Source organism: Callorhinus ursinus, unplaced genomic scaffold, assembly GCF_003265705.2.
Source record: "Callorhinus ursinus isolate GAN/ISIS: 27379988/994484 unplaced genomic scaffold, GSC_fseal_2.0 scaffold2, whole genome shotgun sequence".
Classification (NCBI taxonomy): Eukaryota; Metazoa; Chordata; class Mammalia; order Carnivora; family Otariidae; genus Callorhinus; species Callorhinus ursinus.
In genome coordinates, this window is record NW_027397064.1 from 92074752 (window position 1) to 92100401 (window position 25650).

The following is a 25650-nucleotide window of genomic DNA, read 5'->3' on the forward strand; positions in this document are numbered from 1 at the left end:
CCCAAAAGAAGGCTATAAAAAGTGGAAACCACTGGTTTCAGAGTTAGATACAGGTTAAATCCTAGCCCAGCATTTGAAAGTAATTTAACTTGTCTAGGCTTTAATTTGCCCATTTGTAAAATAAGGAGAATATTTCCATTATAATCACCGTGAGAATTAAACACACAATTTATAAAGTACTTAACAAAGTCCACTGGACACAGCAGTTGAATAATCTATGAGTGTATGCAGCTTACAATACACACTGTAATTATCTAGGAATACTGGAAATAAGGATATTTAACCAAAAAATTCAAACTGGTTAGCTATGTAATTGTTAGATAAGCGACAAACTGATATTCTATTAAACCCTGCCAATTCTCTTACCCTCCAGTTTCGAATCCTCTTCAACCTACTAGGTGTTTTCTCCAATATTTGTAGAAACTCATGTGTTAGCTCTAAAAATAAAATTTAAATTTAAAACTTAGAAGGTGTCTTTAGGATTTATATTTCTCTCAAGTGGGCAATATTAAAAAGGGGCCTCACGAGTTCATCTACTTCACTGTCACCCTTCTATTCAACCTTCAGCAAATATAGAAGTAGACACAGATCTGAACTGCTCTTTTCAAAGATGAATTCTTAAAAAAAAAAAAAAAAATCACTCTCCCCCCACACTCATGCTTACTCAGGATCTCTGGAAAATTTTGTAGCATTGAAATTCCCCCCAAATAGAAAATCTTCATTAGGCAAACATCATAGTAACAATTATTGCAGGCAAGATCTATCAATAGATTCTTTAAAATTAATGGACAAAAGTTTGAGGAAAAAGAAGGTATCTGTGTGTAATCCTAAAATACCTTCCTCAAGATATTTAATTACAAAGAGAAGACCAGTAACTTTACAATGGAGAAACTCAGCAGATATCACCTTAACCAAGTGATCAGAGTTATTATTACCAGTAATAAGGTATACTCTTTGAGAAAAACAAAACAAACAACCCTTGATATATGATGTAGTCCTTGATAAGATGCACAGGGTAAAGTACAACCCATTTCCCATTTCTGTGGTATTCTTGCCAAAAATACATAATTTCAATCTAATATTGAAAAACATTAAACCCCAATTGAGGAACATTCTATACTATAACTGACCATTATTTTTTTTTTTTTAAAGATTTTATTTATTTGAAAGAGAAGAGAGCATGCGTGTGCACAAGCAGGGGGAGTGGCAGAGGGAGAGGGAGAAGCAGACTCTCTGCTGAGCAGGGAGCCTGATGTGGGGCTTGATCCCAGAATCCTGGGATCATGACCTGAGCCGAAGACAGACGCTTAACCGACTGAGCCACCTTGGCGCCCCCGACTGTTATTTTTCAAAGTGTCAAGGTCACAAAAGAAAATGAATGACAGAAAAACTGACATAATTTAGAAGAGATTTAAGGAGCATTTCAAGCAAATGGAACACAGGATCCTAGAAGAGAAAAACTGAGGACATCAGATAAAACCTATAGTTAGGTAATAATATTGTAATAATGTTAATCTCTTGGTTTTGATAATCATGTATATAAGATGTTAACATTAGAGAAACCAGGTAAAGGGTATATAGAAACTGTACTATTCCATAGTTTAAGTTTAAAATTATTTCAGTGTTAAATGAAAAAAATTCCTCCATCTATACTCAAGATTCCTAGTAATTATTACTATTAACATATTAGTAAAACCACCCTGGTCATGTATTTTTACCTCACTTTTTTCTTAAATTTGGGATTACAGTGAGATGACTCACTTTTCCAAGGCAGTGCAGTGATGAATTCTACTTTCCTAACCCCAAAATAGTGCCATTAATAAAGCTATTGACCACTCAAGACAAATATTCATACCAAATGAATTACAATATGTAATATCAATAATGCCAATTCAGTAGAGACTACATAGATTCATTTATTATTTTTTAGCATACACAGTAAGCTTCTCTATAAATGATTCTAGGCAAATATGCCAAGACTGATACTGAAAATTCAGACAATACGAAATTTTTCTTGAAGCAAAAAATATGCAAAACCTCGGCACTTATATGTTCATAAGCTGTGACAACTTAAACCTGCTCAAGATTCATGAACTTTTTGATCCAATTTGAATGAAAACAATCTAATGCCTGGACTACCATTCTTCCTAATCTGAAAAAACCCCCACCTTTTTCTACTTGGACACTTAAGAATCTGTCAAATAATCACTGCTAATCTATTAGTTATGTGCACAAAAATCACAGATGATGCTTAAAATAGAGCTTTTCCCTTCAAAGCTACTATACAGAAAAAAATTCAAAATGCAAAAAACACATGAGGGTTTGTTATTAATCAGAAAATAAAAACTCTGCCAAGCAACAAATGTTACAGGTAGGCCAAGTCCAAGCCAATGGTGTTTTTCCAAGTATTTAAATGAATTATTTTAGTGAACACTGATGCTTAAACACCAGGCTAAAATTCAGATATATCTTAATATCTTAAACTGTTACTTTTCTTTTTTTTTTTTTGTGATTAAAAGACAGAGAAAGACTGCTATATGAAATGGTGAAATTGTCAATGTCTTAAATGTCCCAGATTCCTACTCAGTGGCTCTCCAAATGAGTAACAGACTTGAGCCTTTTCAGAATGAAAGCAGAGAGATTATTTAGGTGGCCCTTGCTGTGTCAAAAAACCCAACTTTAACTATAACTTAAGAGCAGTGTTAAAAGGCAGATTACTTGCTTTTTGTGAACTTTTGTTTTAGGATAGTGTATATAAACTTTATCTTATCTGTTAACTGCTGAAGTAAGATGGTGGCATCGATAAACTAATTTTCAAGTCATAGATGAAAAAAGCCCCCACTTTTAGAAGATGCCATTTCAACTCATTTAAGATTTCCTTCTCTCATTTTTTTAAAAAGATTTTAATTTGAGGGAGGGTGGGGAGAACACAGAAGGAGAGTGAGAGAGAGAAGCAGATTCCCCGCTGAGCAGAGAGCCTGACCTGGGGCTCAATCCCAGGACCCTGAGATCGTGACCTGAGCTGAAGGCAGCTGCTTAACTGACTAAGCCACCCAGGGGCCCCTCCCTTCTCTCTTGTTAAAACTTAAAAACAAAACAAAACAAAACAAAACAAAAAAACCCCTCTGGCGACATAAGGAAAAGAGCATAATCATGTGGCATGAGATATATACTCTGCGAGAAATTTTTCAGGGAAACAAACAAACAAACCCAAAATCAAAAAATCTAAAAAGGAAGCATATTTTACCAGAAAGGTAGGCAATATTACAATTATGACCGGTACCATGTGTTTGTAAATGAACACAGCCACACCCATTCATTTACAGATTGCCCAGGGCTGCTTTGCAGCCCCAGTGGCAGAGTTGTGTAGTTGGCATAGACAGAAGGGCCCATAAACCCTAAAAGAGTTACTTTTGGCCCTTCACAGAAAATGAACATCTAGGTTATAGAAACATGTTGAGATTTTATTGGAAGATCACATTCAAAACCCAAAGGGGTCTCTATGTAACAGATGTCCTCAGTAGCAACAGATATAAATCTTATTTTCCCATTAGCTTCAATTTTGCAACAGAAGTTAGGGAAAGCCCACAAAAAGAATAAACTGAAAACCTAACATACCAATTTAGGCATATCTTCGGTAAGAAATGTAATCTATTTCCTTTCTGAAATCTACAATACTTGGTTAAAATGTCTTAATCCCCAAGAATCTCTCCTACCTCTGGTCAGCCTCTCTTTTCTCTTACCAGAGAAATTTCTTATCAGGACACCCAATTACAGGTTCATGATTTATAGATTTTGTACCCCGATTTTCTTTGTCAATTCATATTTAGTAATGCAAGGCAATAACGACACACGTCACTATCAGTGGAACTACAGAGCAAGGAATGTTACCCTGAAATACCTTTAGCTCACTGCTTCACATGTTCTATAGTAAGTTATAACCGAATACCAACCTATATATAGCATTACAAATCATATATATATTTTTTGAAAAGTCCTGAAGGCTTTAGATATTCATTGGTGGTTAAAACATTTTCAAGGTTTTTTCTTTCTTTTTTTTTGTTTTTTTTCCTTTAGGCTAATGAATCCTTATTTTCATCACATTCACCTGACCATGTGATTATACTTTTTAAAAATCTATTACCAAATTGTTAATATGAAATTGTAGTTAACGTTTTTAAGGAGTCTCTTATCTCTTGAAACACAAACTGAAATATTAATAGCTGAAGAGATATTTGGGATTAATATCAAAATAACTACAGAGGGAGGGGGAAATGTTGGAGCGGCCAGAACTGGTAACTGTTCACTTAAGTATGAGTCACAGGGATTAGCTTTTTTTCAAACCTATACAAAAAGTAGGCAGACTTTTTCCATACAAAAAAATGTTTTCAATGTAAAAAAGGATTTATTTTTCTCTACTTACCATCTAGTAATTCTAGAGTAACTGTAGGATCCACATATTCCCACCAATGTTTTCCATCAGTTGACACAGGAATCTCCCAATTGGACCATTTGCAAGCCAAATGAATACACACACATGCTATCACTGTTGGTTTGTACTGAAGACAGAAGGTGGTAAGGTGGAGACTGTTGTAGAGCAGGTTTGAAAACGAAGAACCATAGTAATTCAAATATGTAAAACAAAGAAAAATATTTACCAGTAAGATTAGAGCAAAAACATAAAGATTTTCTTTTTTAAGTCTACAGTACAAAACCTTATTAAATTAAAAACTAGCACTATAGTTATAAAATTCTAACACTAAAAAACCTACATAGATTATGAGCATTCTCTACATTCTGACTCCCCAGATCATTATACTATTATTTTATTAAGACTACTAATATATTACTATTTCTAAATTTTGAAGTATTTTTACTTCTTCATAAAAGGAGAAGACACTATATTTCCAATAATCAGCATATAACATTTTAATTTTTTGTAGTATTTTTGTTTCTTTTGTAATGTCATGGCAAAAAAGTAAAGAAAAAGCAGAAGACTGTAAAATTGACAAAGTAATTTCAACATCACATTATAGAATCAGGAATTCTACCATTTGATGTGGGTTAACAAACATAATTCTCAGAGAATATAACACTTATCTATGTAAACCTCTGTCTTCTTTTCAGCAAAGCCACAGAGAAAACTTACCTTTTGGTGAACAGCTTCAAGGCCCAATGCTGCTAAGTACTAGAAAAATGCTACCTTTCTCCTTCTACTATATGCCCCAAACTGGGCATGTAACATGTTACAGCTAGCTTTTTCTAATGAAAGTTTTATATTTAGTACTTTGTTTTTCAAAATTCCTAGGGATAGAGGTTAAATCCCAACAACATATACCTAAGAAAATATATTGGTATTTGCCAATCCAAAGCTTTACATAAAACTTAACAGTGTCACAAGAAATTAAGGACCACACAATGCTAGTTTGGTCCCCTCCTCCCGAACGACCCATTTAAAAAACAAATTTAAGGCATTAATATAACCAACCCAGAACAGAATTATCTATTAGATATTAAAGGCTTTAAAAAATTATTCTTCCAGTTCAGTTCAGAATTGATGAAAAATGTTTATCAAGAGCAAACCCACAACACTTTTTTCCTTATGTAAACTGAAAAGGAAGTAAGTTTTTTTAAAGTAAAAATTGTACTTAGTCAAATCTAGGCACTGACAGGACGTGGCTACTTCTGATTTACAACTAGTGGGTATTATCTGGAAAAAAAACCCAAGTTATATAAATTTTATTAAAAAAAACTTTTATGATTATTTTAAAGTTAAAACTGGATCAATGTGAAATTTAAAAAAATTGTCATTTAACTATAATTGTAAACTAGAAATAGCTTTATACTTACCAAGTTGCTCGAATTTCTACGTTAAGTTTAGCTCTTTGTAATCTTTAGCTGCTATTCAGGCTACCAATTTTAGACTTATGCACTCACAAATCGAGAATATGTCATCAGAAAGCACCACTACACTTCACAATGTGCATTTAACCCCTCTGTGCCAAAAGTCCCTTGTACAATACACCGCAAAGCAGACAGGAAGGTACCACCACAGTAGATGGTCCAGTCTCCTGTTGCAACAAGGGTAAGAGACACATTGAGGGGGCCCTGCATTAAAGGAAGCTATAGTGTGCTACAACAGTGCAACAAAGAGGGTCAGGATAACAACCTGTTGGTAGCCATGAAATAGGATGTCTGTGCCAAATCCTTGCTTGCTGTAAGAAAAGAAAAAAAAAAACGAAGACAATACTATCAGCTTTAATGTGCTACCATCAAAAAGTTCTCAACACAACAAAAACTTCAAAGTTTTGTACACAAAAAGTAAATTTTACTTACTACTTACAAATATCACAAGAGCGCCATCATTTTCTATACTACTGAAAATCTTCAACAACATTCACTCAAATGTTTCTTGCTATCCCCCAAAGATCTGAGAAACAAGCCGATTTGCTTTTAGCTAGCCAGTTACAAGGGCTAAACTTGTTACTAAGTTAAGCATCTAGTCAGCTAAAAGTTGCAATAAAGCATTCTCCTGGATTTAAAAAAAAAAAAGAAGAAGAAGAAGAAGAAAAGATTTTGAAGTCTAATACAAAATACAAAGAGTTGCCTGCCAGACTTAATCCTCAGTCATCATATTTAAGTTGGCTTAAGTACTTCCATCCAAAGAAAAGAAAACAAAACCCCCACCCCCCCAAACTCAAGAGAGCACAAACTGCTCAGTTTTTCATGCTACTAAGCATCAACAAGGAATAAACAACCTAGACACATCCTAAGGGCATAGATATAGAAAACTCCACTGCATATATTTTTCTTACAGAATCCAATGGTCAACTTTAAAAGATATAAGTACTCCGGGGAATCAGGATGCTTCAACACTGGTCCCCAAAGGAAAAGCAATTTTTACCAACTAGCTTTTAAGACATTGTAATTGAAAACAGTCCCCCGCTCACTTTATCTGATTTCTTATTCTTCCCAAGAGAGATTCTTTTGCTATAATTTCCCTTTTCCCCCAATTACATTCATAATCATCGATGTACCTTTCCCCTCTGCTCACCTAGGATCAGTTCACCTCAACTCACCCCTCTCTAACAGGCCTCAAATTTGCCCTCTATGTTTTTCATGGCACCTGTAATCCCTGCTGCCCCATGTGGATCACCAACATAAGGTATACAAAAGGGATTTGGGCTTAGCAGAGTTGTGCTAAGGAAGAGTGTCAAAGCATCAGATGTCTTGGAGGCAGTGTGACTTATGTATGGCATTCTTTCCTGGTGGGGAGGGAAGGAGAAATCACAGAAATGAAAGGTCCCTGTAAAATGACATTAGCCAATTCTGCAGCAAAGTAGCATAATATCAACTTTCTCATGTCAGGGGGGGCGGGGGGGGTCGCGCGAAGAACTTTAAAGAAACCAAACCATTTACCACCCCCCTGCCCCCCAAAGAATCAAAATATGTAGAGAAGGAAGTAAAAATAATTTTAAATTGCCATAGCAGTTTTTACCTCAGAATATATCTAAATTCAATAACCTATTAACAGTGTGCAACAGAGGAAGAATGTAGGAAAAATGTTCGTTAGCTGAAAATTTTAACAGAGCAAAGAAAAACAGACACCAAACATGAAAGAATGTTTTTAAATGGAGTGAAATGTAAACTATAGTTACCTGAAATGTTAGTCAGACAAAATGGAAGTTAAACATATGTAAGATTTGTACTAAAATTTAAGAATTGGTCACATTTTAAGTGTTAACAACAACAAATAAATTAGATTTAAATATTCTGCTTTGGATAAAACATCAAATTTGTAGTTTTTGTGAATTTTTAAAAACTTACTATTCAACTTCGCAAATGAATGGACTTGATGTCTCTAGCTTTAGATATAGGGGAACATGTACAAAAGCTACTGAACTCTGATTATGGATTTTTAAAGAGGACTCAAATTTCACAATGATACTAAGCTGAAAATCAAGTTTCATCTCCTACTAAGTACATATATATATGTTTTAACCTATATAAATATCTTTTTTCATTAGGCTTAGTTTAAAGCAGTTACATGGCTCCCCATTATTCTGACAAAACAGCTTATTCTTTCAAGTTTTTAGGAAAACTACTCTAAAACTTTTTTTTCTTAATTCAAACATATACACTAGTTATCTAATATAATTCTATACTACACTGTAATTCTGGGATGAAAATGTGCTCTAAATTATATTCCAATAACCATGAAGTACAGGAACCATAATTAAGTATGTTCTACAAGTCATAACATGTACTAGCTATTAGAATTAAAAAAATATAAATGGGACTTTCAGAAGTCCATGTCTTAACAATGACACTGTGGTAACAGGTTTGTTTTAAATGTAGCCATTACCATAATAAAATGCTACCAGGTATATGAATTAAATTTAGAAGGAATAAAATATAAGAATATTCAGGTAAACACTAAAAAACAAAGCAGAGCCTTTAAAAGTCTTACCCATTTTGTTTAGAATAAACCTAAAGAAAAGAATCTGGGGGTAAAAGAATGAAACTGCAAAATTTCATTTTCAAAAAGTAACAGAAAAAGGCATAATGAAAGTTCCAAGTGGTTGCTCTTAGTACATTAACACTTCAAATGGGAAACAGGAAAGTAGAAGTAAGAAGTAGTGTAACAACATGCAACTGTGTAAAGAATATATCTAGGGATACAAGAACAGATACATAGGATTCATTAACAAGAGTAGAAAAATGTATACCACATGCTTTATAAGCAGTAAAGCAAATAATACAAAAAGTTCCTACTCCTGTTTCAAAAGGTTTAATAGGCACATTGCTTGCTGTCTGTAGCATACTATGTATTTCCCCAAAACACACAAACAAGAAATTATTTTCAATAATGCTAAAGAACTCTGAAAAATGTATTAAGCCAATTTTGTTCAAATGAACATGGGGAAAATATTTCCAAAATGGCAAACCTGCTAAGACAATTTTTATCTGAAAGATCTGAGGATGGCCTCCAAATTCTTAAATTGTAATCATTTTTCTAGAAGTCAACGAAAGCTTGAGATAGACCAGAAATTTTCTGTGTGTATGTGTCAATGGCCAACTTCTTAAATATTAAATGAAATGGGACTGTCTTAGCCTAATGGGGAGGTGGAGAGAGTCTTAATATTTGGAAGCCCTCCAATTTTTTAGTGAAAGGTGATTCTCCTGTAAGTTTAAAGGAAACTAATTCACCAGGTAGAACCACACACAGAAGTAGATGAATAGGTAGATGTACGACACCAAAAGATGTTGCTTCAAAACGACATCTCCCCATTTTGATAAAATTCATTCAAATCAATTACAGACAATAAAAAGCATTAATACTTAATTTAGAAGTTTCAAAGATCACTTACCTCTTACTAACTGGGTACATTTCACCACATCTGTGTGTGGATGTTCAATGGTGATCTCAAAACCTGAAATGAAAAGCACTTTTTTCCCAATCACTTACCACACTACAATACTTGCCTGAGAAATGCCATGTGTCAGCACAACCATAAATGTGTATAATACATCGTTCATTATTAAAAAGATCCAAAGACAAAGTTATTTTCTATCACTGACATGCTCATTATACCTTCAATGATGAGAAATAATTTCTTCTCAAAAACAATGTTCCACTTAATGAAAACTGGTTAACAAAGCTATTCGTAGATTGGAGTGATATTTATTAAAAATTCTGAATTATGATTAGTTTGAGATTACCCTCAGGTTAAACACAAATTAAAATTATGGAAAATGTAACTATTAAGCAAAGAATTCAACTATGTAACATATTTTTAAATGTATTACAACTCTTTCTGAAGATGTAAAAAGAGTATTTTTCATAAACATAATCCCTCGGCCATAGTGGGATAAAAAAGACCTTTTAAATGATTTATAGTCCTCTTATTTTCTTAGTATGCCTTAGATGAGAGGGTTTCAACCAGTTAGCTTATAATTACATTTCACTGATAATAAAGTTAATTAAGACAAGTGAACCTTGTAGGCTCAAAATTCTTTAATTCACTGTTTCTAAAACCAAAGATAAAATGCTGAAAGAGCTTTCAATGTCTAAACAAGCCTTAGGCAGGGCATGGTTTTTCCTTTTTTTAAAAAGTGGAGGTCACATCTAGTGTCTTCAGAAGCAGTAAACGAATAACATCCTGACAAACAGGTAATCTAGATTTCTAAAACTGCTGTGTGATCTGTATCTACTGTAATTAAAACTGCAAATCATACTTTAATCAAAGCCACAGAAATGTATCTTATAAATTCTAACATTCCCCTTAAAATAACGTAATTTTCCTTTTAACCTTTATTACACAAATCTTTGTAAATTTCATATTTATATAATGTCATATAATAAAGCACTAACATGCTAAATCATTGGATTTGGAGATAATAAGATTCTCACTTTTATTTTTATATCTTTTTATATTATAAAAACATCAAACAAGTTATATCTATTACAAACAAGCTACTTTTCTTAAAAAAAAAAAAGTCTGTCATGATGGGAGGCTATGATTATCACACTTCTTCACTTCTTTTCAATGTTTGGGAATGGAGTAATAAATAAATAACTACCATAATGAATAATGGCTACTTATGACACACACACTATGTGGTACATGTTTTTTATATACTCTCTCTCATCTTCAAATTCACAATGTTAAGGCAGACATTATTTCTCCACCTCGCATATATAGAATGGAGATATGAAAGGTAAAACAACTTTGCCCAAGCTTAAAAAGCAAGTCAAAGGCATATGGATTTTAAACCAAGAGCTCCATAAAGCCCATGTTATTCCCATCATACACTGCTAAATTCTTCCAGAATATATGACTTCACACAAGAGAGACCTTGTTAGGTCTCAATTTCCTCAACAATAAAGTGAAAGATTTGAATAAATAATCTTTAGAGATCACTTAAATTGCAAAAAACTTGCAGACAATGTAACTTTTAGAAAAAGACGATCGTTTAAATAAACTACACTGTGTCACATTAAAACTGTGATAAATTTATTAAATACTGACTATAAGTCAGAATATTTGTACACATTACAATCATATGCAGTCTTTCACAATGAAAACTATGTTTACCATTCAATTAATGGTAAATGAAATTTTTTAAAAAATGGTTTCCTTATAACCAGGTAATACTATTCTGGCCCCAAACATTGTTTTAAAATGAAACTTTGTTCAATGATAAAATTATTCCATCTTTAGGACACTGCACTGAAGAACAGAACACAAAAATAATATCTGACATAAGTACATACCTAGGGTTTGTAGCATTATGGTTTCAAGTAAAACCAGTTCTTGAGTCTGTTGAAGGTAAGCCTGCCAGGTAAAAATAATAACATTAAAATGCTTAAGATAAACACTATTAGACTATGGGACCATTAAATCATTACAGAAGAAGCAGAGTAGTTTGGAAACACAAAGGAAATAATTTGAGGGCAACAGACAAATCCTATTTTCTACAACCAATCTAAATTGAATTACTTCTAATACAGAATATGTAAACAAGGTAAAAAAAACAACAAACCCCCCCCCCAAAAAGACAACAATAACATGAAAGGAGGTAGAACTTAACTGAAAACAACAAACCCTCCAGCCTGTAATATAAAACTTCACGTAGGCACTGGTGCTTCAAGACATACTAAGATAGGAAGCACCAACTCAAGCAAGAACATCAAATTCAAACCTGCCTGTAAAGAAAAGATGCATCAACTCACTCTAAGATATTTCATGTGGTAATTCCTTGATGATGAGTAAGTCAGTGTGTTATTTTTTTAGAACTTCCTCTCTTCAAAAAGACAAAATAAAATCAAAGCAAACCCTCAAATCTCTAGGTTAAAACATTTTAGATATAAAATACCAAAAGAATGTATCATATACCCATGGGGAAATAGAGGGCCTTCTCTTTTAACTTCAACAAATCATTCCCCTACTGTAATTACTCTGGGAATAAAGAGTATGAAAAATTTCTACCATTATCAAATTTCTTAAATTATGACAACTGAGTGTAAGGTGATAAACAATACATCATACATAAATATTCATGTAAGGACATGTTGCTAAACTCTAAACTCAGACTGAAAAGCACCTTTATTTATGTCCCATTTAAAAAGGTCACCAGATGATTTTTTGAAAACACAGATTTCTTTTTTCGAACAATACCCTATTCACCAAAATTAATTCTGAATTTGTAAAGTTAATAGAAATTACAAGAACAATCTCTGAATAATCACATATTTTTTATTATTGAATGGTTACGTTAGTATCTCACTCCCTTAAAGCCAGCATCTAAGATAAAACTTGTCATTAATAAACTCAGATATACTTTAAAAAAAATCAGATACACTTTTTTTTATATCAGATATACTTAATCTGGACTTTAGGATTAACTAAATGAAAGTAAACTAATATAATCTGGCAGTCATTTTAGTAGTTAAAAGTTCCCGATAAAGGAACTCACCTATAATACAAGTGCTGGGAAAGTGAATTTAAAGGCCTAGAATTCTAGCTTCTGTTTTAAGATGTCATAACATTTTAAAATGGCACTTTCAAATGGTCTATTAAAATGTTGATGATGAACAAGTTGTTTAGAAGTTAGCATTACTCTGGAGGAAAATTAAAATATGAAAAAAACCCTCTCATGAAAGTATGGTAAAACAGCATCTTTATGGATCAGTATCAGAGAGGTAACTATTAGTATATATGCATTAACAAAGGAGCAATTCTGTAAAATTACTATTTACTGTTCTAGAGGCAAGTCCAGAGGTTTTTTTCTATTTTTTTTTCATTGTTGACAATTTAAGAGTTACTTATCTCTGGTCTCAAATGGACCCAAACAATGGAGATGATATGACTTACCCTCTACATATAGCTTAAGTTTGCTGTGAACAGCAAAATGTGAAACACTTATAATCACCTTTGAATCACAGCCTTAACATGATTCAGAACGACACTGAAACTCATGTTCATACATACAATATGTTTCTGTTAGATCACTCCCTGGCATTACATCCTAAATGGTAAAAGAAATAAGCAGCAGTTGGAAGGCAACATCAATTGAATTATTATTACATACATCACATTTAGTATCCAGCAGTGGCTCTAAGGGATGAAGACAAGCATGTGCTACTTTGATAACATGTTCAAGTTTTCGAGCCTGTTCTTCCACTTTTGCAGCCAAAAATAATGCAGTAGGTGATATTATCTGCAGAAAAGATAAACACTGGTGATTTAAAAGTAAAAAATTTTGGAAAAACCTTCTACTTTCTAAGGGAGGGGCGTGCAAAGAAGGAATGGAGTATTAAAAGTATGAACTGTGAGTTGGGCTAAGATTGATATAAGAGTTTTAATAAAGTGATTCATTAAATAAAACTAGTTACCCTAGTCTATAAAATCTGCTTTACTTGTTTTGCAAATAGAACACCAAAGGGAAAAAGGAAAAAGACTTCTATTTGGGCTAACTAAAAGAAACTTTAAATCTTATTAATGCATACTGTGGAGGTAAAGGGGGAAAAAAAACCCTCAAGCAAAATAATAAAGCCATAGCTTAAAAAAAAAAAAAAAGTAGTAAAATATACACAAATTTTCCTTCTTTTTAGGTACAGCCACTATTTTCTAGGGTTCTTTTAAATTAATCAAAAATTCATTGTGTGGCAAGAGCTACATAATACCGCTTTCAGGACAGAAATAGGGTCTATAAGGCAAAATGAGAAGATTCTGAACGTGATTACTACCTAGTATCTGTATTACTTCACTACAGTATATTAAAAGTAGTTAAAAAAACAAAAACAAAAACAAACCCAGGGAATAAACATGTAAGATAAACCAAGAGAGTAGAAACACTGCCAACAGGAGATCAAGAAATATGCAATTTTTTTCGGCTTCAGTAAGTTATATGTTCTTGGGATTGAAGTATAAGAACATAGCACTACAAAGACATTGACTAAGACAGAGAAACATCAATTTTGAGCAATATTTACCCAAAAAGGTAGTAATAAACCAAATTAATTGCTAACTCAGAAAATAGGCACATTCTAAATTCAAATAATCTAAGATTACACAGAAGAAATTTCTCATGGGAAGATGATTTCTAAATGATAAGATTCAGATTCATTATTTTTTCAAGAGATGAACACTGAGTCACTGTATCTTGGGGGTCATCAATCACCAAATAGAAACAATGCCAAAAGAGGGAGGGGAGGAGAGAAAGAACATAAAGCATGCTACATGATTTGGGTAGTTAACATGAGGAGAAAGTTTCTGCTACAAGAAGGAGGACTCTTTCCTCTGAGCTTTTAAAACAACTTATAAATAATGCTGAGCCATGAAATTTAATCACTGGATTTTGATCTGAAAGGGACCTTCACTAGTCCAACTGCATTTACCCATGAGTAAATGGAGTAAAAATGACTTCAAGAAATTCACTTCCTGATGTATACATGTTTAAAACAGACCTAAATTAAGTGAGCTTGGCTCCAAACAACCAGTAATGTTACCTTAGAAGGACTGAGTAATTTCAACTTGGACTTTCAACTTACTTCCATCCTTTAGAATTAAAATTACAACAAGGAAGATGTAAAAATTGAGAACGCTCAAAAAAGCAACTTATTCTCAGTTTTCACAGACTGAGAATAAACTGTTATCTTTACAACAGATTTAATTAAGCAACACCAAAATTAGTTAATATTCTTGAAATACCAGCTAAACAGCAGTCATGCAGGCAGGGGATTTTCTGAAATGTAGAAAGTACAAGAGAGTGGATAATCATTTCCTAGCTCAGTTATTTCTTCCACATGCTGAAAATTTCCTACACTGCTACCTGCTTTGTTTGATTAATTCCTTTTCTATTTAAAGGCTTACCTCATCCTAAGGAAAATTCCTGAGTCAGAGTGAAGTGCCCTTCTTTATTCAACAGGAAGCTGCATACCTCTATTACTGTACTTTCAATGTATTTTAACTTCTGGCTTATTAATGTCGTCTGCCCTACCGGTCTAGAAGCAGCTTAAATATAGAGACTGAATTATTCATTCATGTTCCCATTGTCTCCCATTGTGCAGCTGCTGTTCAATATATTTGCCAAATGAATATGTGGATAATCCACATATAATTGTAAGGGCACCGATGTTAAATTCGAAGTATTCCAAATCCCACAGTAAAATCTAAGAGCCAAAAGCATGGGGTAAGAAATGCAAGAGACAATAAAGATACTCTCAGTTTCCCACAATCTCTCACTTTTTATCTAAGTCATGTCTAAGAGGGGAATGGCTAAGCCAGCCATCAAATGCCAGAACTATTTACAAAAGAGTGAAGCAATACAGACTCAAGTCCAATGTCAAATTACACCGAACTTAATACATAAACGTCCTTAACGCCAGATGATCCAGGATTTCTCTTACTCGCCTAAAAGGTACCTCTAAAAGTCTCCAAAGAGTTCTTCTTGGTAAAATCTCTTGGGATTCCCAGTCACCGCTTCATTCTCTTCAGACTTCTTGTAAGCCTCAATACCAAGAAGTACTTTCAAACCACACAACTTTTCTCCTTACAAGATAGTCTCAATGGAAACAAAGTATGTGTACTAGTGAATTGTTCTAAAGTTCTACAAATAATTAAAAAAATTAAATGTTCAGAGAGCTAAGCAATGATCTTCAGGGTAGATTCCTGGTTTATTTACCCACACTCCTCACAGAAGTCTTTCTGTTCCCTCTAAATAGGGCTCAATTCTCATCCTCCTCCAGTGCAACACTAATACCCAACACTCTTCCAAAGTTCTGGTGAAATCCACTAACTCCATTCACATTTCCTCTATAGCCTGCAAACATTTTACTCCATCAGGGCTGTAACAAAACAAAACAAAACACCATTTTAGATAATACTTTGTGAATATCCATGTGAGGCTTTAATTTTAAGGATGACTAAAGAAGGTAATCAAGTTAGGTACTTCTGCTTTTTTGTACAGAAAGCTGATTTTGTTGTGTGGCTTATTGAAAGGAAAAGAATTCCAAAAGTTTTAAGTAATGGCTATATTATTAGTTGGTCTGCGGCTTTTAAAGGTGAGTGTCCTTTTTGAAGGCAACAAACATTCATTAATGCACGTAAACTTGGTTCAAAGTCAAAGAATTCACACCAGTATTGGAGCAGATACTTAGTTTGAGTGAGCAAACAACTACAAACTGAGATTTAGTTCACTGGGGACAGGGACCGCGCACTATCCATCCTTGTGTTATCTAATTTAATAAACCTTCTTGAATTACTATAATTAAAGGAAATAAAAACTGATTTTTAAATAGTGTCCAGAGTTTGCCAGCCTAGCAGATGTACAACTATCTCAAAGGGATATTACGTTCTCAAAACAAGACAAATTTCTACAGAAATATACTATACAAATCATGGAGAGGGGGAGGTGGAGGTGATGAAGCCAGCTGTAGCACAGTAGTCAGGCTGCCTCAGTGGAATCCTGGCTCTGTTATCTGACTAGCCTAGGCAAATTACTTATTCTCTTTGTGGCTCAGTTTCCGCATCTGTAAAATAGGAGAAATAGTGTCTGCTTATAAAACTGTGGTGAGGATTGAATGAATCAATATATGTAAAGCACTTAGAATAGTGCCCCAGAGTAACAGGACTCAAATACTATCATTACTATGTTGTAAAATTAAACTGTGTATTGCTACTGCTGATCTTAAAATTAAAAAGTGATTGAGCATGCTTTTAAAAATTCCTTTCTTTCTTGCTCATCTTCCTTTCACAGTTAAACTGAATTCTTTAAAGTTTCCATGGTAGCCCTGACTAAGCAGATTCAGACACACTAAAGTGATGACACACAACATTACTTCAATCGCTTCAATACACCAGTATTTCTTTTGTCCCTTCTCCCTACAGCTGTTGTCACCCCCTTCTCTTTTTCTAGTCCTTTATATGTTTCCATTCCTACCACTTGATCTGACTCCCTTCCTTCTCCATATTTTCTCCCCCTGCCCATTCCTGGCCGCTGTCTCCCCTTTCTGCTCATGATGCCCTCACTGCTGACATTCTTAACTCTCCACTGCTGGCTTCAACCTTGATATTTAGAGGCAAGGTCAGTTTGAATTAACAAAAGCCTGGGTAATTTCTGTATCACTGATGATGGCTATACTAGTAGGTTTCAAATGAATCATTCTGGTCTTTATTCTTTTAGTAATGAATTTTGTGCATACACCTTGTGTGTACATCTGTATTTAAAAACTAGCCATAGCTGTTTTATTACTCAACTTTAAATTTCCTAATCCAAAAGAGTCCTAACAGAAGCAAAGAAAAGACTTCCAAGTCCACCTTCTATTTGCTAATACGTCATCAATAGGCTTGTTCTAATCTGTTCTTAGGTTTCATCTTTAGGCCCTACAGGCCAGTGAAGCCACTTCTGCCCTGTTCCTTAACTGCCCCCAAACTCCCCCCTCCCCTAAGACTAGGATAACTATTTTCCTGTGCCTTCAAAAGGCTTCATTAATGAATACACATTTAGTTCTAGGTAACACAGCTCAAAATTGGGAAACCACACACCTAAAGCTATAGTTAAAGAAAAATGGTAATGGCATAACTTTAGAAGACTCCCAGAAAGGTCCTAGAATAGGAAAAAGGAGGTGGAAACTTAGATATAATAAGGGGGTAATAGCCCCTCAACAAAGAAAAAAAACAGAGTAAGTCAAAATGTCCATTTGTTTAAAACAAAAATCACTAAGCTTGACAAATTAGACAAAAATTCCAGTACAAAGTTAAGTGGTTCATTTCCTTAATTTTGATGCACTGAAAAGACTGACATCCCAGTATGATAGAAAATGTCATTAACTCAGTCTGGTATTTTCATTGTTTTCCTACCTGTATAATTATGCATGAGTGTAATACTGTCAACATAACAAAATTTATACTGAGAAATAAAAAAGTCTTCAGGTTGGATGTTATTTGGGATTTCTAATTATATCTAAAAGAGAGCTGGTTTAATAAAGGCTGACTGGTATTCAAGTACTGCTGAAAAGCAGTAATAATTAAAAGAACAAGGCCTGATTTCCATAGACTAATTACATGATATTTAAAAGTATTTAAATGCTTAATGTAACTTGGCATTTAAAAACTTATTTATGGAGCCTATGTTACCATTATGAATCTGTTACAAAAACAAACAAAAAAATTCAACCTACAAAGTACATGTAGCATTTCATAGTTGTCTCTACTCTCAGCTCCTTATACACTCAGCTCCTACCAGCCAACAATAAATAGAGATTATTGGGAAACAAGTTGCATAGGTATTCAAATATCCCACATAAATCTTTAAAAGTCCACTTTCCTTCAGATGGCTAAACAAATAAGAACTAATATTATTGAAGACTTAATATTGTTTTGGATAGTATTCCCTAAACTGATCTACAGATTCACACATTCCCTGTCAATATCTCAACTTTTCTGCAGAAACTGACCAGCTGATCCTAGAATTTCTATGGAAATGCAAGGGGCCCAGAACAGCAAAAGCAATCTTGAAAAAGAAAAACAAAGTCAGCAGACTCATACTTCCTGAATTCAAAACTTACTACAAAGCTATAGTAATTAAGACCATGTGGTAATAGTATAAGGAAAGACTTTATGTATTCATAAAATTTTATTGTACTTATAGAATACAATAGTTTCCAGAAATAAACATTTAATTCAATGGAGAAAAAAAAGTCTTTTCAATACACCATAAACAAAACTAACTAAAAATGGATCACAGACCTAAATATAAGAGCTAAAACTATAAAACTCGTAGAAGAAAACAGGAATAAATCTTCATGACCATGGATCAAGCAATGTTTTCTTTGATATGACATCAAAGCACAAGTGACAAAAGAAAAATCCTAATAAACGCATGTATTACAGATGAAACCATCAGCAAAGTGAACAAGATAACCCATAAGATGGGAGAAAATATTTGCAAATCCTGTATCTAATAAGGGATTCATATCCAGAATATATGAAGAACTCTTACAATTTAAGAGAGGGCGCCTGGGTGGCTCAGTTGGTTAAGCGACTGCCTTCGGCTCAGGTCATGATCCTGGAGTCCCGGGATCGAGTCCCGCATCGGGCTCCCTGCTCAGCAGGGAGTCTGCTTCTCCCTCTGACTCTCCTCCCTCTCATGCTCTCTGTCTCTCATTCGCTCTCTCTCAAATAAATAAAATCTTTAAAAAAAAAAAAAAAAGAGAGACACCATGCAATTTAAAAAAATGGGAAGGGGAGGGCGCCTGGATGGCTCAGTGGGTTAAGTGTCCAACTCCTGATCTCAGGGTCATGAGTTCAAGCTCTGCCTGGCGTGGAGCCTACTTAAAAAAAAAAAAAAAAAAGAGGGGGAAGGGATAAGTAGATATTTCCGCAAAAATGATACTACAAATGGCCAATAAACACATGAAAAGATGCTCAATAACACTAGTCATTATGGAAATGCAAATCAAAACCACAATGAGATGCTTTATACTCACTAGGATGCCTATAAGATGCCTATAGTAATAATAATAATGATTAAAAAAAGACAGACAATTACAAATGTTGGCAGGGATGCGGAGAAATTGGAACCCTTAACACATTGCTTGTGGAAGGTAAAATGGTATATGGCTACTTTCCAAGATTACTGAGGTCTAAAGTTACTATACAACAGAGCAATTCCACTCCTAGGTATATACCCAAGAGAAACGAAAACCTATGTCCACACAAAAAATTGTACAGGATTAATCACAGCAGCATTATTCACAATAGCTAAAAAGCAGAAATAACCCAAATGTCCATCAACTGATAAGCAACATGAGGTATTCTCTACATGATGGATGGAATGTTACTCAGCAGCAAAAAGAAACAAAGCACTGATACATGCTACACAATGGATGGATCTTGCAAACATTATAAGTGAAAGACTACGTTATTATATAATTTCATTTACATACAATGTACAAAAAAGGCAAATCTATTGAGAGACAGAGAATGGTTGCCAGGTCTTAAACGGAGGGAGGAATCAGTGAACAATTGCTAATGGGTACAGGGTTTCTTTTTGGGGTGATGAAAGTATTATAAACTTAAGATTGTGATGATGGCTGTACAACTCTATAAGTACATCCATTAAACTGTACATTATAAATAGGTGAATTTTATGGTCTGTGAATTATCTCAATCAAGTTTTTTTTAAAGAAGCTTATGTCAAAGACATCCCCCCCCCCTTTTTTAAAGACATCCCTTTTAAATTACTTCCAACAAAGGACATTTCTAGGGGCACCTGGGTGGCTCAGTTGTTAAGCGTCTGCCTTTGGCTCAGGTCATGATCCCAGGGTCTTGGGATAGAGCCCCGCATCGGGATTCCTGCTCAGCAGGAAGCCTGCTTCTCCCTCTCCCATTCCCCCTGCTTGTGTTCCGTCTCTCCCTGTGTCTCTGTCAAATAAATAAATAAAATCTTAAAAAAAAAAAAAGAAATTTCTAGGAAACCAAAAACCTAATCACAGTACAATAAACACTGGTAAACAACATTCATGTTAACCCTGTATAACTAACTTTATAGCACATCTGTTAATTTAAAAGTAAAATGGTATAATATACACCATTTCTTAAACAACATTTAATTTTGACATTTAAATTATGTAATTATTTCAGAAAACATTTTGTTTGGTTAACAAAAATAATATGAACAGATGTTTAAGTCTACATAAAGTGAACCATATTATTAATTCAAGTAGCTACTCCTACGAGTCACTGAATTAGAGCAATACAAACTAAAACTTCTATCTAAGGATGTGGGGAGTGTGTAAAAATTTGGTTATCTTCTCGGAATCAACGTACCTTCTACAGACTGCCCTCAAATCCTCAGAATTTCCTTTCCCTCCTCAAAGCTATTTTTTTTCTAAGCATGAAACTATGACAGTTTTCATGATCTCAAGATTTTTCACCAGAAAAGAAACATTATCATTACTTTTTCAACTTCTAAATGAGCCCTCTATTTAAAATTAGCTTGAATGTGCAAGCTTCTCTAAGAACAAATTACTACAGTGAGATCCAACAGTAATCTTGCTGACAAATACAAATGTCTATACTTTTCATTAGTTAGCTGGTATTACTTTTTAAGAGTTTATAGCCCAAACCAGCACCATCAAATAGAAATGTGAGCCACAACTGTAATTAAAATTTTCCTAGTAACCATGTTAAAATAGCAAAGAAATGTGAAATTAAACCACTTCCAGTTAGTGGCTATATTATCAGCACAGGTTTCAACTGACAACTGGCATTCTAAAGAAAAAATTCATTAAAATGATATGAAACAGACTGAAATGTATTAAATGTTCATAGGCATTACAAAACAGCTTAAATTGATTACTGTTCCTAGTCATTCCCACAGTAGAAAAAGACAAACTTTTTTTTTCCTTCTCTCACTAAAATATAAGTCCCTTAGGAAAAACACTATTTCTTATTTATTTTAAAAAAATCGTAACTCTTTGCACACTGCTTGTCACATAACATGCACTCAATGTTTGTGGTGTAACTACTGTTATGTAAACACAGTATCACATAACAAAGTACAAACCATTAAACCTGTAATATTTAAAAATTTTAACGCTGAACAAGTAGGTGAACTTCTACATTCTTTTTCTGTATCAGATTCAAATAATTTAAAGAAAAATTTCATTTTATATGTTTTTCCATAACTATGATATCAGGAGTACTTAAAACACCACCTTTATATCTAGAACCATAACTTAGTTAAGAATAAAATTTTAGATTTCCATCATTTCTCCCACTGTAGAGTATACAGCAATCTAATTTGATTTTCCCTTAAAAAATTTATTTTACCCAATTTTATGCACTAAAAACATCTTCAGAATTCCCGTTGTTAACTGCCTTCAAAGTCAATTTATAAATTACACAGTCTTTACACAGAGACCTTTGTTTGTTTTGGCTAAGAAAAATACTCAATGTACATTTGTTAATGTAAAAATCTGCTCTCTTCTATACATCAGTTAGTTTAGAAATACTACATTACCAAACTGTATAAAATGCTTTCTTATTTCTGAGACAAATGAGCTAAAGCTACCATAGAAACATAGGAACTATCAAGACTAACAGACAGGGGAGCCTGGGTGGCTCAGTTGTTAAGCCTCTGCCTTCGGCTCAGGTCATGATCCCCCATCGAGCCCCACATTGGGCTCCCTGCTCCGTGGGAAGCCTTCTTCTCCCTCTACCAGTCCCTCTGCTTGTGCTCCCTCTCTCGCTATGTCTGTCTCTGTCAAATAAATAAATAAAATCTTTAAAAGAAAAAAAGACTAACAGACACTTAAGTGTATGTGTGTGTTTGTATAGAAAAGATTTGACTTGAACCTTTCACAATCATCTAATTTTGGGGGGAAAAAAAGCTGCCTTATGAAGACTTTATTATAAAGACTTGTATAATATAGAGCCCAATATACTACATCAGTCAACATCTCTGTAATTAGGCAGGCAGATTTCCATGTTTCAAAATAACATTAAAGTTTTGTGGGAGAACATTCTAGAGTTCTTTCCAGAATTCATTTGCAAAAAAAAAAAATCAGTCAAGAATATCACATATGCTTTTTATGTCTCTTGATAAACTATCCCAGATGGATCATATGTTCCCTCTTTAACAGGATGAAATTCAAGTGACTTAATTATTCCTAAAAAATTATCCTTATCTTCTTAGAAGTTCTTAAACCTATTAAAGTTGTCCCCTCAACAATATCGGGGTTAGTAGTGTTACTCCCCAATACATGTGTAACTCTGACTCCCCCAAAACTTGACAATTAGCCTACTGTTGACTGGAAGCCTTACAGATAACATAGTCAATTAACACATTTAGTATGTTGTATGTATTATATACCGTATTCTCACAATACCTCATTTTTCCTCAAATTTTTAGTATTTCTAGGCTATGCAGTTTGTCATTCAGTTTTTTTCAAATTGCTGTAAATCTCTAAAAATCTTCCAATATACTTATTGAAAAAATCTGTGTATAAGTGGACCCAGGGTCAACTGTACATTTAGATGATTGTCTATTTCTGTGTTTGGAAATTAGTGTATCATCTCTTAAAGTGACCGACAATTACCTTTTAATGTTTTATCTGAAGAATTCTGAGAAGATAGTGGCAGAAGTGGTAACCAAATCCCCATAGAAAAACAGAATAACAAGAAATATCAAATAAATATCAACAAATATCCCCATAGATATTTATAACAAAACTACCTGGCAAGGCATTCCTAGGAAATTCCAAAATACAAATGGGTTAAGGACAAAACTGGCAAATATGTAGTCATAATACCTACCCAGTATCAGCATCTATGCAACAAGAAGCAATGCAAAGTAATGGGGCATTTACTGGACTTGATAAAAGAACCTCAAAATAGCCCACATTTAACTGGAAATCATGGTGGGCCAACTGGGGAACAGCAGCTGATCTTGGCCTCGAGGAATTCTGTCAAGTTTAATAAATGAGTAGATGTCAGAGGCCTAGAGCAGGGCTTAAAGGGTTGAAACTAACTTTTTATGTACTTTTCAAATCGATCTCCCAAGGCTCTTTTCCAGGACTTCATACTGAAGAGAAACTTTTGAGAACCAAAGCAGAACTGGCAGGATAGGGGGAAGGTAAAGAGAACATAAAAATGAGGGAGGGGAACACAGCCAGGGAACCTCAGAAAGCAAGATGCTATATTTCTGCATATGTAACTGGAAAGTATTTAGGCCATACAAAGATACTATAAGAAAAAATTAGAAGAATTAACCCTAAGCTACAAAAATCACACTAGAAAGAACTGCTCAAAAAAAAAAAAAAAATCAACAAATGGTACTGGGGAAACTGGATATCCACCTGCAAAAGAATGAAATCAAACCCTACTTCACACCACATACAAAAATTAACTCATAATGGATCGGTGACCTAAATGTAAGAACTAAACCTTTAAAACTGTTAGAAGAAAACAAAAAAAGTTCCATGATGTGTTTGGCAATGATTTCTTAGAAATGACACCAAAAGCATAAGCAACACAAGAAAAAATAGGCAGACTGGGCTTCATCAAAATTAGAAACTTTTGTGCATCAAAAAAGTGAAAAGAGCTCACAGAATGAAAAAAAATATCTGCAAATCACATATTTGGTAAGAAAGTAATATCCAGAATATATAAGGAACTCCTATAACTTAAGAAAAACCCCAATTAAAAAATGGATGAAAGACTAGACATTTATCCAAAGAAAATATATAAATGGCCAGTAACCACATGAAAAGATGCTAAACACTAGTAGCCACCAGAGAAATGCAAATTAAAACTACAACAAGATACCATTTCACATTCATTAGGATGGTTATGTTATTATCAGAAAACTAGAAAAGAACAAGTGTTGGTGAGGACATGGAGAACTTGGAACCCTTATGCATTGCTAATGGGAATTTAAGACAGTGCTACTGCTGTGGAAAATAATACAGCAGTTCCTCAAAAAATTAAACATGAAGTCAAAATGTGATACAGTAATTTCACTTCTGGGTATATGCTCAAAAGAGTTGAAAGCAAGACTTAAGCAGATTTTTGTAAACCCACATTCATAGCAGCATTATTCACAATAACCAAAAGGTAAAAGGAATCCAACTGTAGTTCATACATACAATAGAGTAACATTCAGCCCTAAAAAGGAAGGAAATTCTGACACATGCTACAACATGGATGAATCTTGAAAACATTATGCTAAGTGAAATAAAACAGACACAAAAAAGGACAAATACTGTCTGATTCCACTTACATGAGGTAAACAATAGTGAAATTCACAGACTAAATAGAATGGTGGCTGCCAAGGGCTGGGGGAAGGGAGAATGTGGAGTTTGCTCAATGAGCAGAATTTCAGTTTGAAAAGATAAAAAAGTACTAGAAATGGATGGTGGCGATGTTTGCACAACACTGTGAATGTACATGTCACTGAAATGTACACTTAAAAATGGTTAAAATGATCTTTAAAAAAAAAAAAGAAAAGGGGACGCCTGGGTGGCTCAGTCAGTTGAGCATCTGCCTCTGGCTCAGGTCATGGGACCCCAGGATCCTAGGATCGAGTCCCACATCAGGCTCCTTGCTCAGCGGCTCAGCAGGAAGCCTAATTCTCCCTCTGCCTGCTAACCCCCTGCTTGCTCAGTGTCTCTCTCTCTCTCTGACAAATAAATAAAATCTTGAGGGGCGCCTCGGTGGCTCAGATCATGATCAAGCCCCCATTGGGCTCCCAGCTCAGTGGGGAGCCTGCTCCTCCCTCTCCTTCTACTGCTCCCCCCTGCTTGCACTCTCTTGTTCTGTCAAACTAAGTAAATCTTTAAAAATAAAATCTTTAAAAAAATGGTTAAAATGATAAATTTCATGCTTTGTATATTTTACCACAATAAAAAAAAACAGAAAAATTAAAACAGTAACACACCTCCAAACTTATAGATACTAAGGATTCAAAACACAAAACATAAGTAAAAATGATATGAAGTGGGCAAACCTCTCAGGTCCCTCCTCCCTCTTTGGGAGCTTTGTACTATCACTGAATAAACTCTGCTTTGATGCCCACCAAAAAAAAAAAAAAAAAAAAAAGATAATGAAGTCACACACTGAAAGATCACCTGAGTATATA

The 25650-nt window shown here is 34.1% G+C and overlaps 1 protein-coding gene across 7 annotated transcripts in view; it reads right to left on the minus strand.

The window, feature by feature from the left end:
* CCNT2 (cyclin T2) overlaps positions 1–25650 on the minus strand; it is a 41165-nt gene that overhangs the window by 7044 nt on the left and 8471 nt on the right. For 5 of the 7 annotated variants that reach the window (XM_025856974.2, XM_025856989.2, XM_025856965.2 and 2 more), the window contains 6 exons: positions 13096–13224; positions 11279–11339; positions 9372–9434; positions 6170–6215; positions 4424–4587; positions 367–437 (listed from right to left, as the gene is read on the minus strand). In XM_025856974.2, the coding sequence (XP_025712759.2) occupies positions 367–437; positions 4424–4587; positions 6170–6215; positions 9372–9434; positions 11279–11339; positions 13096–13224 (534 nt within the window). The other 2 variants (XR_003205235.2, XM_025857002.2) reach the window with 2 other exon arrangements.